Source organism: Podarcis gaigeae (assembly GCF_964106915.1).
Source record: "Podarcis gaigeae genome assembly, chromosome: 3".
Taxonomy (NCBI): domain Eukaryota; kingdom Metazoa; phylum Chordata; class Lepidosauria; order Squamata; family Lacertidae; genus Podarcis; species Podarcis gaigeae.
Window position 1 is genome coordinate 37,661,084 of NC_139680.1, and position 16,151 is coordinate 37,677,234.

Consider the following 16,151-nt stretch of genomic DNA (forward strand, 5'->3'; position numbering starts at 1 on the left):
TGGGCAACAATTTTTTTACTTTTTGAATGCTGTCTAGATTTCTACAACTGATTTAGGGTATTTTTGCACTGCTGAATCAGGAACTGGCATCCGTTTCTCTCCATCAGGTCAGGTTTTTGTGCTATGTTGATTTGAAAAAAATCAGATCTTGTGACAAAATCGATTACATTTTTGTGGCATTATCAGCTGATTTTTGTCAACACATATCATCCTAAATATGTTTTCAAGAGAAAAAAATGTTTTTCCAACAACATATATTGATTACCTGATAGAAACATTGATTACTGTAAACTGATTGGTGGGCATTGATAAAGGTAAGTACACGTAAATTGCATGTTGCTTCACCATTTTTCAAACTTCAGAGCTTGAACTTCCGTTTCTTGGAACTCCTGGAATGCTCAGCGGCAGGGAGGTCTCTCTTCAGAGTCCAACAGTAGTCAGCCATCATGACTGCGTCCCAGCGACCCTGATACCTGGTCTCAATCTCTTTCATGTCCTGATGGAATCTCTCCCCCTGCTCGTCACTCATTGAACCCAGGTTCTCAGGAAACTGGTCCATATGTGAAAATAGGTAGTGCATCTTGACGCTCATGTTGCAGCCCAGGTTTCTGAAAGCAGTCAGCATGTTGTTGACAAGTTCTGCGTAGTTTCTGGCTACCAGATCAAATGCCTTCCACACTTCCAGTTCCACTTCGTTCATTGAGTTTCCGAACTCTGGATCTCTGATGAGCTGATGGATCTGAGGACCGTCAAAGATGCCAGCTTTCAACTTCTCCATGGTCAATCCTGGAAAAGCCTGGCACAAGTAAGTGAAGCAGTCACCATCCTTGTCCAGAGCCTTGGTGAACTGCTTGATTAAGCCGAGCTTGATGTGCAGCGGTGGAAAGAGTATTCTGTCTCTGCCCACCAGAGGGTCGTTGATGCCGTTCCTTTTTTTGCAAGGCACCAATTCCTCCCGCATAGGCCAGTCCTTCTTTGTGTAATGCTGAGCATGGCTGCCCCATTAACTTAGTTTTGATCCCCCAACTTTATGCTTTGCCGCACCAATTTATGGAAGATTTCGAGGTTGTATGACTTCAAACTGATCCCTTTTTGACATAATCACCCAGAACTATCAGACCTGAATACTTCTTGTCATTAAAATAATCATTTCCAATCAAAACAATTATTTGACATGGCATTTTACCCCCACCAACTTCTTCTAAAATGCTCCACAGAAGTGTACATGTGAACAAAAACGTAAAAAAACGACATGTGGCCATAGCTCAAAACCTGACCTGATTGAGCAAAACCAATGTGATTTTTGGATTCAGCGCATCAGATTCGTCCTAAATCAGCTGAAAAAACGCAGACAACAAATTTGTTGTTGACCAGTGTAATGTTTGTTACTCGTATTATATATTTTACCGCTGGCCTTACAAAGCACCCCATTGGGTTTAGACAGCAGACCTCCCCGCATAGGTCTCACTGCTTTCATGTACTTTTTTGTAGGCTTATTGCCACAATCATGCAACTGGGTGGCTTTGCTGTAATAAAGCTATTTCACAGAGCTGGCTAACAAGTAACCTAGTAAAATAATAAGGTATAGTGCTATACATTCCATTGGGAGAGTTTCTCCCATCACTGTTACGTTGTAATGGGGGGAAAGTCATCTCCCAAATGTTAGAATTCTTTGAGCATTGGATGCTTGGTCTCTCACACAATAAGGATATGGCTATGGGTGAAAATAGACAGCTACTTCCCACACAGTTGACACTTAATAACTATGCCACAGCTTACTTCTAATTACATGAAGACTGAACATAATAAAGAAAGAAAACGGAGGGTGGGGGAGAGACCCAAACAGATTCGCCTGTATGCTCTAAGCATGCCATGAAATGTTACCATATGTTTTGCTTCTCCACGGTTGTAGAAGCATGGTAACTCTCTTGGTCCATGGTGTTGCTATCTCTGCAAATGAGTAAGAGCAGTGCTTTTTTTCAGGGGTTACTCAAGGGTATGCAGTAATGGCACCTCTTTTTTGTTGTTAAAAAGTGTGACACTTACTGTAACTACTTAATGGTGAATACCGGCACCTATTTTTCTAGGGAAAAAAGCACTAAGTGTAAATGCATGGGGAGCTTTTAAGTGGTAACCACCTTCTTCTTCTTCTTCTTCTTCTTCTTCTTCTTCTTCTTCTTCTTCTTCTTCTTCTTCTTCGGTGATCACTCGTAGCCGAGTAAGATGGTCTTCTATAAACATGGTTTTAACAATGAGTGAGTCCGTAACTGACTGTGGAGGCCAGTTCTGGAACCACACGTCCTTCCACAGTGGGGACATTGGTTTCCAGGCAGGAGTTAATTACGGTGTGGATATTTCCCAAGCATGCACATTTCTCCTTCTTAGCACGTTTCTCCCTTGCATCCTGAGTTTGGGTGTCTTCAAAGCCCATGACACCTTTGGTGAAGGCTGTTCTTCAGCATACAGCAAGTGGCTGCCTGTTTCCACTCTATATTTTGGCCACATAGCCAAAATAGCCACATTCTGGATTGGGGTGTCAGGTGCAAAAACCATGGTGGCATTTTGCAGGAGCTGTTTCCTCATCACGGCACCACTGTGGTGGGAAGAGCTGCGGTTCTGGAACTTCTGTATTTTTCAGAGATCCAAGCAACAGAAGACCTCATTCAGAGAAAATAAGTCATGGCAACCCCCAATAGAGTCCAGTAGAACCAGCATCCACTAGAGGCCAATATTGTAAAATGGATAGGTCTGTCAATATTTCAGATTATACACTTTTTGAGATGTGAAATAGATTTAAAAAAAAACAAAACTTGGAAGAGGTTTGGTCTTAGAACTGCAAGTAACTATCTCATCATTTTTTCAGATTCGTAACTCCAGACTGTGTATTACTGTGTAGTGAGGGATAAACTTGCTGTTTGATCATTTACTAACCAGATTTATGAAGATAACAAATAATGAATGTTACTGAAAATCATGGATTTGCAGCTACAGATACTGGTGGTGATTTGGTGTGTCTCTCTGTGTGTGTTAACCTTATATGCAGCTAATGACTGAATCCAATTTTTTTGGCCCTAATGTTTTAGGGTTCTACTGCCATGTTCTAGAAGGGGACTGCCACCCCCAAGAATCAGTGATCAGCCAGTCATTACTAGGGGAAAGCATCACACTCGCTCAAGGTCGAGTGAGCATTCTAGTATCAGACCCTTATGTTCTGTACATCACCTAGTTCCTGGAGGGTCTGCACCACCTTCTCCACTTCTGACAAGGTTGCTATTAAATGTACACCACAGCATTTTGTTTCCTGCCTCCCAGATGTAAATGTGGTGGTGTACTTTCTGGAGTACATGCAGTGCATCCACTCATTCTGGCACTCCAGTACAATCTGTTTCCCCCGCCATAATATCTACACTTTTCTCATATTCTCCGCTCAAGTCCTATCTCCCCTATCTGGATTGTTTACAGTCATACCAACAAGCTTTATCACAATGGTGAAAATCAGCCTCTGTTTTGTCTTCCCATTGTTTTGTTGTGTTATGCATTCATACGAAAGCTTTCAGAATATTTTTCATTTTTCAGAAATGTGCTACGTAATGCAAAAGCCTATTCATATAACAAAGGGTGTGTTCTCACATCACACGTTTTCTTCATACTAGGTATGGAGAGGGAAATTGGGCTTTGTTATTATCATATGGGTATTGTGCACACTGTACATTGTATAGAGAGGCTAAATAGACAGGAAATAAGTCCCAGCAAACCCAGAGACGTGATTATGAACAGATTGGGTCCTGAACTTAGAACTGGTATGATGAAAGTATTGTATAGAGAAAACAGTGAATGGAAAATTCCCCACCCCAAGCTTTCGAGAAGCAAATAATAGTTATTGTTGACTTGTCCCAGCTTCAGTGATGCTTCATAAGTTTATCTTAAATCATTTCTCATCCAGTGATATAATCTGTTATCCTTCAAGCCCTTCATGGTATTTGTAAAGTTTCCTGGAAGTGCTGCACCAGGAAAAACAATACCAATTTGATCAGCTAGCCACGGTGTCAAATGAGGATACAGAGAAATGAGAGAGAAGATACATACAAAACAAAAAGAAAATCCTAAACTCATATTCATAGGGATTGCATAGCTGATGATGTGTGAACATACTCTGACTCTTGATTTGCAACTGTCCCCTTTCCTGTATAATAATCCTCTACTTCTGTGAAATTGCTTTAGTATGTAGCTTTATACTGGTAATGTATCTGGAAAAAGAATGCAGGCTGGATAGAAGATTAAATTCTTTTGGAAGTACTTTACGACATCTTTACTACCAGATGTACACTGTCAATTGTATTATTCAGTAGTTGTGCTTTAAAGAATGAAAACTATGGAAAGCCTGTAGATGTAATATATATATAGCTAACCTATTTGTGTGTTTGTGTGTGTGTGTGTGTGTGTGTGTGTACTCATGGTTTTTTCCTCAACCCTTGTTATCCATAGCTTTCCAAATGGAGTAGCCTACAGTATTTGAATCCAAATTCAAAATGGGGTTGTTGATTTCACCAGTTCCAGATTGGTGATTAATTGCCTCTGTAGCTAAGTAACTTTCTTCTAGTCTGCCACATCAAAGTGAATTGAAAAGGCCTTTTGAGTTTTACACACACTTAAGCAGGCTAAAAATGAATGTTTTCTGAATTGAACAGATACTAATAGCTTATGGCATCAATGCAAAGTAAGGTACTTCCTCTCCATCATTTTAACAAAAGTATTTAGCCTTGGTGCTTGTAATATCTCTTTGGTTCAGATGTTTGTTACACCATCCCATTTAATCTTAATTTTGCCTGCAGAATGCACCAACCAGGAAGTCCCATGCAGTCGTCTCCAGCAGACACACCCTTCAGCAGCCGTAGGGGAAGACAGCTTCCACAAGTTCCTATCAGAAGCGGCAGTATAGAGCAAGGTATCAAATAACAAGCTTACAGTTTAAAATCTTGGGTTTGTTTTCCTTCCTCTTCCTGTGCTGCAAAACCATCTTGCTTTTTCTTTTTGTAAATAGAGTCTTCAATGCTTTATTGCTTTCTAACAAGTACATTCTTATAAAAGTGGATTGCAAACTAGGGTGTGCAATTGATTATTGCATTGTTTCAAAAAGTCTTTTCATGTTTTCTAGCGATGTATGTACTTTTAAAGCTGGGTTCTTGGCAAGGGGGCAGATTAAGGTGGCAGAGAATAACCCACTCTGTTTATTCATGTTTCATTAATTTTGCTGTCTTCCTAAGGCTAACTGATTGCAATTTGCTGACAGAAATGTGAACAATGCAAACAATATCCCTTTCTGAGCATGTCAAAAGTTAAAAGCAAAAGTTGGGGAAAATTAATGTACTACTTAGGAAAACACAAATGAAGACATCAGCAACACATTTAGAGAAAATTTGAGACAGATGGCTGAGAGATATTGCAGCATCTGCTATCTAGCTTGTACTAATAGCTTTGTTTCTTCATCATATTTACAACAGTTTAATTACTGGATTACTGGGCTGTGGTGGGGATGGAATCACCTGCTTACATTTCTGAAATCACAGATATCTAGGTTTACATTAGAGATCATGTGAAACTTGTTTAGCGTTTTCGTATTTTAATTACATGGTGCAGTTCAGAACTGAAAGGGCAAAACATTGAAGGTTTTCTTTCTCTATAGCAAATTGATGTCATGCATCCTTGTAGATATGAATATGTATTGAGAATGAGATGGTTCAAATGTTCATTCTTTGCCAATACATGCATCATATAGATGTGAGTTTCCTAATGAATGACAGCCATCATTGAAGTGTAGAGAGTATGTCAAAGTGGTTTCCCATTCCATACATTCATTTTCACTTGGATATTTGCTCCTTTCTGCACGTTGTTTTGATGTGTAATGTATCTGCTGTTCTATATCATGTCACCATGAATTAAGGTCTCATTGGTTCAACAACTTGCTACAAAACTACATTGCAGTTCAACAGGTTGCATGATCTCAAACTGTCAATTATAGGACGGCTGTACAAAGAGGAGAGAGAGTTTTGTGGATATTTGCATATTATTTCTTTGTTGGCACGTAATAAGAAAACAGATGAGGTATAATGTTTGTGTGTTTTCCCCCTGAGTGTAAAGAATTTCTTATTACTGGAAAATGTACTATACTATTTCAGTTCAAATGATGCTTATAGGATTTTGTAATCTGATCAGCTGGTCTCCGTTTCAAACCACAAGAGTGGAAAACTAGAATGGCTGCAGCAATGTCGAAAACAAAACAAAACGCAATGCCGTGGGCGTTTCCTTAAATAGGTGCTCTTACACTTGTACTTTATATCACTTCTTGTATATGCTTTATGTTGTTAAAAAAATTAACATGATGACTCTGGGTGAAGATTTTCTGGCTGGAACTTTTAATCTATTGCTGTTAAAGGGACACACTTGTTTTGATAAAAGGTGCCATTCCTTTGGAAGTTCCTTCACAGCTGGCCATAACCAAGGGTGGGTCTGTGCATCTGTCTTGTGCATTTCCAATTTGCCCTCTTTGCCCACTAGGCATACAGGGTTTTGACTAGGAAAACACTGAGGGTTATTTCTGCAGGGATAGAATAAATTGTTAAAGTATGAAAGTCTTGCTATTTTCATTGTTACCTTGAACAGCCTTTTTTTTTAAGTGTTTCATATGTTCAGCCAAATCCTGCCATTTGTTGTTCTTTTCAATCTGTCATTAACTCAACTGGAAATGTAAAAACTGGCATAGGAGGAGTTTTGTCCAAACGTTAAATCCCTCTGCAGAGCAATTCTCTGACTTGGCAGCAGTGATGAGATCCCAAAGAAGAACTGATCTCAATGTAAAAATACAGGAAGTCCAGATTTTATTTCCTGTGGATAAAGGATAATGTCTACACAATCACCTTAGTGGGAAATGGACATCAAACATCTGGCCAGCTTCTGATCTTATCTGTTAGAAATAAAGATACACATGCATAGTGGAAGTATAGATAAATGGATGTCTCCAATTAAGTCACACTCAGAGCAGAGCCATTGAAATTAATGAACAAGTGCCAGTTTAAGTAAAAAGATTTCAATGGGTTTACTCTCGATATGGCTTGTTGGATATAACCCACCGAGAAATATCGGATATGACTCTAGGGGTTTCAGGAAAGCCTAAGGTGTATATTTAGCATTATGAGGGCTGATGCATGCTGAAGTCAAGGAGAAGTTTTAATTGAATTAATTAGGCCCTTAACCCTATGGCAACTTCACTTCCTAACCAAATTAGCCTAATATGCAAGGGCTTGTTGAGAAATATATCTTTAGGTGATTACAGAATGATACATCTGTCTTACAGTATAATTGAAAATGAACAAACTCTGGTGAAATGCTTCTATTGCATAAAGTTTTCCATGTGCCTAAGATACAGGATAAAAAAGACAAGCAAAGACAAAATACTCAGCTAAAAACTGTAGCAAATGTCAGTATTCTAGAATGGGCTCTCTTAATCGTTTTCATGGAAAAGGAATGCTGCCAGTGAAATGACGTCTGTATTTTAATTTTATTTACCGATAGTAAACAAAACAAAACAAAACAAAAGTATAATTGTTCCGTATAACATTCGTGCCTGCTTGCCAGTTTGTATCATATTACGGTATCTCTAACAGTCTTTTGAGAAATGAGTATATTAGTGCAAGCAAGTGGCCAAAAGAGAAGATGTGAAAGGACACGTCTGAAAGAGGGAGGTGCTTTTAAAAAAGTGTGCTTTTAAATGTCAGAATACAGATAGAGTACAGAGTTCTAAAACAAAACACCAGATATTTTGTGTGTGTGTGTGTGTGTGTGTGTGTGTCTACTTGGCCTGAGCCCACTGATACACTGAGACTAGATTACTACCATCTATAATACTGTACTAGGAGTGCCTTTAGTTCTTAACACATTTATATGGATTTAAATTGCATTGCTTTTGCTAGAATTAGCCCGGCAGTATTATTTTAAGGTTGAAAATCAAACAGGTGCATTACCACTGTCTTTCAAACACCCTGCTATCCTCAATAAAGCTGTATCATGAAGGTCTTTGCCTAGCTTGTTACAACAGTTTTTAACTAAAAAGTTATAAACCTCTTGAGTTTTCAGCACAGCCATGCCACCTTTACACCAACATGCTATAACGGTTTAAAAACAAAGTAAAAAAATGGCTCCTTGTTCTTAGTATGAAGCTTTATATTCAATGCATATAGCTGTGTTTGTTGCAATACTACTACTACTACTACTAATAATAATAATAATAATAATAATAATAATAATAATGTGCAAGTGATACTTAGGGAAGAACATTTGCCAGCAATTGAGCTATGTTTGAACTAGCATTGCAGTTCACTGAGGACACTTGACCGCTTCCTGCTTATGAGAATATTTCAGTTTTCAGACTTTCCTTTGTTCTGCTCTTGTTTGATTCAACAAAGCATGCTATCCAGCAGACTTCAGATGAATAGAGATTTCTAGAAGAGATGCTTGATGGATTTGCTTTCACAAATACCAGTGGTTATAGATTGCTAGGTGAACGGAAAATGCTGCTCTGGTCATTTACACTTAAAAAAATATTTGAACCTGGTTCAGTGACAATAAATCACACAAATCACAACTCCACCTGGAAGTAAGGCGATGTTTAATTCTGCAATATTTTGCACTGTTTCGTGAGCCATTTGATCTGTGCATTCTGCAGTTTAGTTTCAGATAGTAAACCCCCGTTTATTGAAAGGACTTCCTATTCATTTCTTTATTTCCTATTACATTGTTTAAAACACTTCTTGAATTATTTTAAAGTTGCCAGTGCTTATTGTTGGATTACATGGCACATCCAGGAAAGAAGAGGGGAGGGGGGGTACCCTACAGCCACTGCATTTTATAAAAGTGGGTATTTTCAAAGGAAAAGTAGGTGTTCAGTAATATTTAATAAAGCAAGCTACTTTTAATGGTCACCGTTGTGAAAATGATATGACAATTGCTCATTGAAAAGTCATGCAGTAGCTATTCATTCATTCAATCTTTTGTTAACATACTCCCATAGGTGCTTCACTCTTTGTGTGTGTGATCCTGCTCTTCCGTTGTTTGCAATTCAAGCTTTGCTTTAGTTGTTGTTGGACTGAACTGGAGAGTGCTTTCTGATACAATCGTGTATTTTTTAATACCGGTCAGATTAAGTGCAGTATGTAAGTACTTTAATCGGGAATGGATAAAAAGAAAATACTTGCTCCAATGTACGTTTTAGGCTCCACCCAGCACTAGTGTGAATCTTTTTAAATGAAAGATGTGAAAAAGTAACAGTTGAAGAGATGTCTCCTCACTTGAGTAACCCTTTTCCTACTGCTTATTTTTTAAGTGCTCATTGTGTACAACAGAGAAGTAGCTTTTTATTTTTTAATATTAAAGTTTATCTTAAAAAAAGAACAGGCCACAACCCAACATCTTGTTAAGTGGGCTTAAGGCAATTTATTCCAATGGACTTGACCATACTTAGCTCTCTATTGGCCTCAGACTTTATAATTTGTCATGGTCTTGTCATCCAAGTTCCCCACATTAATTTTATGCATGCTGCAACAGAGCCTATAGTGTTTGTCATTCTCATGTATAACACCTTTTTTTGTCTAACTTTAAATTTGCTGATTTCTTTCTTTTGTTCCCATCATTCCGTGCATTTTATTCATTGAAGAACAAGAGAATTATAGCTCATCATCAAAAGGTAAATATTCATGTCAATTTTACTAACACTCGTCATGTTATTTTTACCTTTCTTCTGCACTAATTTCATGTCAATCCATTTTTTGTAGGTTACATTCAGTTAAGAATGTAAATCTGTGGAAAAGGTTACTTCTCAAGTATCTAAACATCATCCAGTCCATTAGAGTCGTAAAATAGTTTTACTAACCTCAAATCTATTTTAATGAAATATTATCTCAACCTCTGACCAGGTACAAACTTGGTTGTCATCGTCTGGGAATGTTTACTTCTATCTCACAGATAATGAGAATATGCCCAGTTCTGGACCCAGTATAAAGGACTGGAGAATTCACACACAAAAACCCTTACCTTTTGTAGATCTTCTGAAAGCTCTGTTTAATCATGGGGATCAATATGGGCCACTTTAAAAAGACACTTGAGCCTAGTTTTGACAATTGTTCCATGTTTCATATACCATGGCTTTGTAAGCTGGAAATGAACCCTGGATTTTAGCATTCCTTCTCTCATCTCTACTTCAGTGCGATCCTGACTTATTTTCCTAGTCTGAGTTCCCTGGTTTGGACATAATGGGGGGCAAATGAGGTGCCAAAGCAGTAAGAAGTAAAGCCCAAAGGAGGTCTTTGGGAGGGAACATCACAGTAACAGTCAGGGAGAACCTAATCCATTAGCAAATACTCACCCATCACAAACAGGTAACTGCAAGAATCAGGAAGGGTAACATAAATCCAGCTGGAAGGAGACACTGGGAATATCTACATCTGATGCTGGCCAAGCTGTTTATGAAGTCCAGCAGTGTGAAGAAGGGGGCAGTCTAGGTACCTGGACCTTTATAATGGGCAAAGCATTTCTGCCATTAGTTGATCAACCCACTACACTACTATCTCTTATGCTGACCTACCACTGGAGTGCTTCAGTGGAAGAGAACTGGAATGCATTCTTAGGAATGCTAGGAAGTGTCCTGGTGCAATGTTGGTCAACGGCTTTATGATACCAGGACTGTCCAAACAAATAATAATTATTTTTATTTTTATTATTTGTACCCCACCCATCTGGCTGGGTTTCCCCAGCCACTCTGGGTGGCTTTCAACAAAGATTAAAAATACATTAAAATGTTACACATTAAAAACTTTCCTAAAGAAGAGAAGCAGGAGCCAACAAGTTTAAAAGGGAAGGGGTGAGGGAGGTTACTTGAGCAACAGAGGCACCTTATTTGAACCCTCTAGCAGTAGGCCATGTGGAGTACAGGCAGACAGCAAGTGACCTCAGCAGGATTGAATTGTTCTCTCTATCAGGAGCTGGGACCAAACACAATGAGTGCATAAGTAAGCACTGCTGTGCCATTGGTTCCCATCAAGCTGCCTGGAAAATGTGCTTGGAACCTTTCAAAAGTGCTGGAAGTGCCTGCCTGTAAGTTTTCCCAAAGTTATAAATTGTAAGGCTGCAAATGCCTGTCCTTTGTTCAGGCAGTCATGGTGGGGGGTTGGCCACTGAGATCTAAATGGGTAAAGATAAACAGACAGCAGCTGATCAGCACAACTCTACTTTTGTAAGCAGGGGGCCTGCTCAAGAATGCTCTACACATTTTTTTGTGGGTTTGATCTTAGTTTCTGCTAATGTATAACCAAAAACTACTTCCATGCAATTGCCCTTGTTCTGTAATTGTCTGTGGCAATTAAGACATGTTGCGGTCAATCAACACAATTCTAATTACTGTAGAATTAGAATTACTGTAAAGGAACAGTAACTTGTTCCTTTAATATTTCCTTGTATACTTGATTCTAAATCTTTTCTTAACTCCACTGCTTTTTTTTAAAAAAAGGAAAAAATCTGTCATGATTATCAACATCTGCATCTCCATTTCAAATGCTTCATTGTGTTTTGTCACAATATGGCCTCAGGGGCACCTCTGTGCACTAAAACACCAACAACCTGGCATATCTACCATTGAACTTACTTATTGTGTTGAGACAAATCTGTCACCCAGGAAGAATCTTGATGTGTGACCTTGATAAAGGCCATAAACCAACTGTTTTATCTTGTGTCATGACTCGTTTATGCAGCAAAAACTAAAAATCCTAAACTGAGTGCAAGTTTATGCTGCTGGTGACACATTAACTGCATTTTTGAATACAGTGGTACCTTGGGTTAAGTACTTAATTCATTCCGGAGGTCCGTACTTAACCTGAAACTGTTCTTAACCTGAAGCACCACTTTAGCTAATGGGGCATCCTGCTGCTGCCATGCCGCCAGAGCATGATTTCTATTCTCATCCTGAAGCAAAGTTCTTAACCAGAAGCACTATTTCTGGGTTAGCGGAGTATGTAACCTGAAGCGTATGTAACCTGAAGCATATGTAATCCGAGGTACCACTGTACTTCGCTTTTGTGGGGGGGGGGGTGGCCACCACAGGAAATTAACATTCCAGAAAGAAGTAACGGGTAGAGCAACTTAAAGGAAAGTCTATGGCTGCTGTTCAGAACTTGCCTGGGAGTAATTCCCATTAAACTCAGTTTTCTGTGTGCAGAGAGCATGTACACACAGAGAGAGCTGAAGCCTGAAATGGTACTACAACTACGAAAGGTTTTCCCATTTGCTTCAGCAGCCTTAGAAATCCTCAAAAAGAACTCTGAATTTTCCCTGTAAATATTTCCTTTTATTGTTTTTAATCACAAGCCCTTGTCATGTGTGCCCCATGTGTACAAGAATGCATGGGATGGGACCAGGCCCCACTGGGCCCCACCCTGACATTATCACTCCACCTCACCCTAATGTCCATGCACTGTGTTAGACATGTGAAAGGGAGTTGTAGAGATCTACAACTGTATCAGCATAGGTGTTTCCTATCCCCAAAGGCTGTCAGAACATTGGGAATGGACGCCATGAGTGCATTGACACTGGAAGGCCTGTCTCCTCAACACATTTATTGTAAATTTTGCACATGGGTGAAGAGAGCTATAGTTAGCAGATAAGGAGTATAACTATCTCTGTCTCCAAATGCATCATAGTTACCTCTGCTATTGTTTTGAATGGAATCTGTTATAACCATGCATATGCCAATGTTTTATTTCCTCTTGTCACTGAGGATGGTGTACAAATTATTGCTATTGAGAACCCCTCAATCTCACCCTGTGGAGCTGGAGATGGCTCTCATGCTGTTTTCTGCTACAGGACTAGATTTTAAAAAGTTGAGAGATGCGTGGCGATTGTGCCATGATTTATAAATGGCTCTGTAGCCAGACTCCATGTTATATCTACATCAAATTAAGCAACCCTTAAAAGTGATAGTGGCTGAAGTGCTATCCTTACCTGGGAGTAAATCCTATTAAACCCAGTGGGGCTTTTTTCTAGGGTAGTATACAAGAGAGAAGAATTACTTAAAATATAAATGCAATGCAGAGTACAAATATAAGATATAAATAATTAGAAATTCATACATATGTCTCTGGATGATTTTTAAGAAGTTTACTGTTAAGACAGGAGACCTAATGGTTGCTGATGCATACTGTAAAAAAGGTAAAAATAAGTGTGGCATTGGCTTAGGTTATCTCTACCTTTGAATGTTCTTCTGGGCGTTTGAATGAGGTGATTGGTTTTGATATACTGGAGTCCTCCAGAACCAGCTCAGTAATTTTAAGAGTGCGCAACTTGTGTCCCCACAAATAACTCACTGACTGAGATTGAGCTGCCTGACTGAGACTGAAAAAATGGGGGGGGGGTTTCTAAACACCTGGGAGACAATAAAACATGGCTGTTGGGCTGGGTCAAGTTGTTCAGTCTGCTTGTCAGTCTGGAATGAGTACAATTTTTCTTCCATTGGTAAACAAGAACACTATGTGTACCACCATAACATGCTGAATGGGAACGACTAGCATGTGGATCCAAAATAAAGGATTTGATCTTCTACAGGGAAACCTTGAGAGAAACAAACAGAAAAACATTACCCCTCAGGTAATTTCTAGAATACATAAGAGGCTCAGAGGAGAAGTGCTGAAAGAACATCAAAATTGTGTGCATCCCAAACCAATGACCAATGGGGTTATAGAAGATAATGTAAAAGTGCTATAGCCTCCTTTGAGCCTTAGCTGCACCTTGGATTTAGTGTTGGATAGTGGGAATTGATGAATACAGTTGGAGACAGATAAGTAGGACACTGATGAGCCAATGAGGAAGTATTCATGGGACCTTGGAAGGTGTGCTTGAGGTTCCTCAATGTAGACGAACACAAGAGTTTGCAAATGGAGAGTGCATCAATGGACTAGAGAAGTGACTGGAGCATGGAATGTGAGACTATGTATCCCTCCTCAAGATTCAGGAATAATAAGCTAGAAATGAACTAATGTTTGAGATTATTTCTGAATATTTATTAGAAATCGATTCGACTTTTGCAACAACAACGTTTTGGAGATTCCAGGAATTTTTTTAACATTTTGGGAATGTTCCATACTCGTTACAAATTTCAAGAATCAAAAGGATCATGAATTTACAATTTATCATTGCATCAAATCTATAGAGGGTTTTTGCAACACGTATACAGGTAACTCGCATCTTATGCAAAGGTTCAGTTCTGGGAATCCACATGCAAACACAAACATGTGTAGATCCAGAAACCCACAGAACCGCTGCCCCCTGCAAGGTATAGGGCTGTTTACCTGGCTTTGAGAAGGTGGATGGAGGGCTCTACAATCCTACCAGTGCCTTTGAGCCTTCTTCTCTAGACCTGGCGCCTCACCCAGCTTTCTGAAGGCTGTGCAGGGGCTCTGGGATACTGCCAGAGCCCCCATGCCACTTTCCCAAAGCCAGGTAAGCCTGGAGCTGTGGGTAGGAGTGGGTAAATAAATGGAGAGTGGGTTCCACTATTTTCAATTTATTGATTGATTTTCCCCACACACCTACACAAAGCTGTAATTGTGTAAGTAAAATAAGCATAAGATGCTTGTTACCTGTACTAGAAATGGTTTGTATACAGGGAACTTGAAACCTGAACTGCCCTGGCTTAACAAGCCAAACTGCTGAGGCAGAAGGCAACTGTTTCTGTCATAGCTGCCTCTTCCTGGAGACTTGTCAGGGATGTTGTTTGGGCTCCTAGAGCACAGTTACCAAGGAAAGCCATCAGGTAAGCAGCTGCTCCTCCAGGTCAGCCTTAGCCCCTAGAAATGCTAGACTGAGATGGTCTGCATAGTGTCACAACCACCATTTTGATCTAATGGAGAGGTGCGTTCTTGTCGACTTCCCTGACATCATACCATAAGCCAGAGTGGCAGGAGGAAGAAAGGCAGTCGGGAAAGCCTCTGCCTTTCATCTGTTGTCTGCTGCCTTTGCACCATGGACCCAAGGAGGGAAGAAAAGAGAAGAGAATTCTACAGCACAACCAACTATCTACTTGTGAGTAAGTGTACCCAAGCACCAGCTCATCGGTTTTTCCAGCCCCCTTTTTTTAGGATGACTGAGCAGAAAAGCCAATTGCCACAGCAGCCTCCCAGCTTCCCACCTAATGTGGCTAGAAACAAAGTTTGTAATTTATTTTTAGTCACCTGGAGTGGACTTGTGACTCTTCTCTCAGGCACCACAAGCATTTCCTTTGTCCTTCTAACAAACCTTATAGCCCACAATGCATTTTGTCAGCCTAACTACTAAAACAATGACCAATTGAATTGGTGCATAGCAAACCCACAAATACATCTCTGCAAGAAATATGGCTGATACAAACCCAAGGGCCAGTATGTGGCTAGCCAAGTTTGCCTTGGAATGGATACAGCCCTTCAGAAACAGCTGCAACCCCAGCACTGAAACCAAGGTGGTACTCAAGGGGCTGGTTTGTAGTTTGCCCCATTCCAGGAAATCTGACAAAGTAAAGGCTGGTAGAAGGGATAATCCAACAGTTGCTGCACACACAGTTGTGGAACAGAGGTCAAACATGGCACTCACACCTATTCAATAGATGGGAGAGCATGACACATTGTAAGCAAAAACTTCCTAAACAAATTCATCAGACTCTGATACATTGAGATGGAGAACCTTTGGCAGGTGGCTCCCAGTATTCTATGAGTTAGTTTCACAGCACCTGTAGATCCTAAAAATGTGTGTGTTCTCATTCTAATAAGAACAGATGACTGGAAATTTTATCACTTCTGCTTCATCATCCATTACTATCAGTATGATGACTTGTCCTTTGATTACTCTCCCTCACCCATAACATTGACTAAGATGCTGGTTTAGGTTGTGGTTTGAGACAACAGAGTTTTCATGTATACCTTTATCAAGATGACAAGAGCACGCTGTCTGTAAAAGGATCAAACCAATGTGACTATGACAGTGAATCTCCTCATACAAGTCAACTGGACCTAGAAGTCATCCAAGACACTGGCTGTTCTGCAGGCAGCTGTAGTTCAACAACATCTGGAAAGCTACAGGTTCCA

At 39.7% G+C, this 16,151-nt stretch overlaps 1 protein-coding gene across 50 annotated transcripts in view; it reads left to right on the forward strand.

The window, feature by feature from the left end:
- The window catches only part of RIMS1 (regulating synaptic membrane exocytosis 1), a 228,382-nt gene that overhangs the window by 161,061 nt on the left and 51,170 nt on the right, over positions 1 to 16,151 (forward strand). For 23 of the 50 annotated variants that reach the window (XM_083729799.1, XM_083729784.1, XM_083729804.1 and 20 more), the window contains one exon: positions 4,833 to 4,945. In XM_083729799.1, the coding sequence (XP_083585925.1) occupies positions 4,833 to 4,945 (113 nt within the window). Of the gene's footprint in view, positions 1 to 3,083; positions 3,267 to 4,832; positions 4,946 to 9,706; positions 9,737 to 16,151 lie in introns of all 50 variants that reach the window. The other 27 variants (XM_083729767.1, XM_083729789.1, XM_083729816.1 and 24 more) reach the window with 3 other exon arrangements.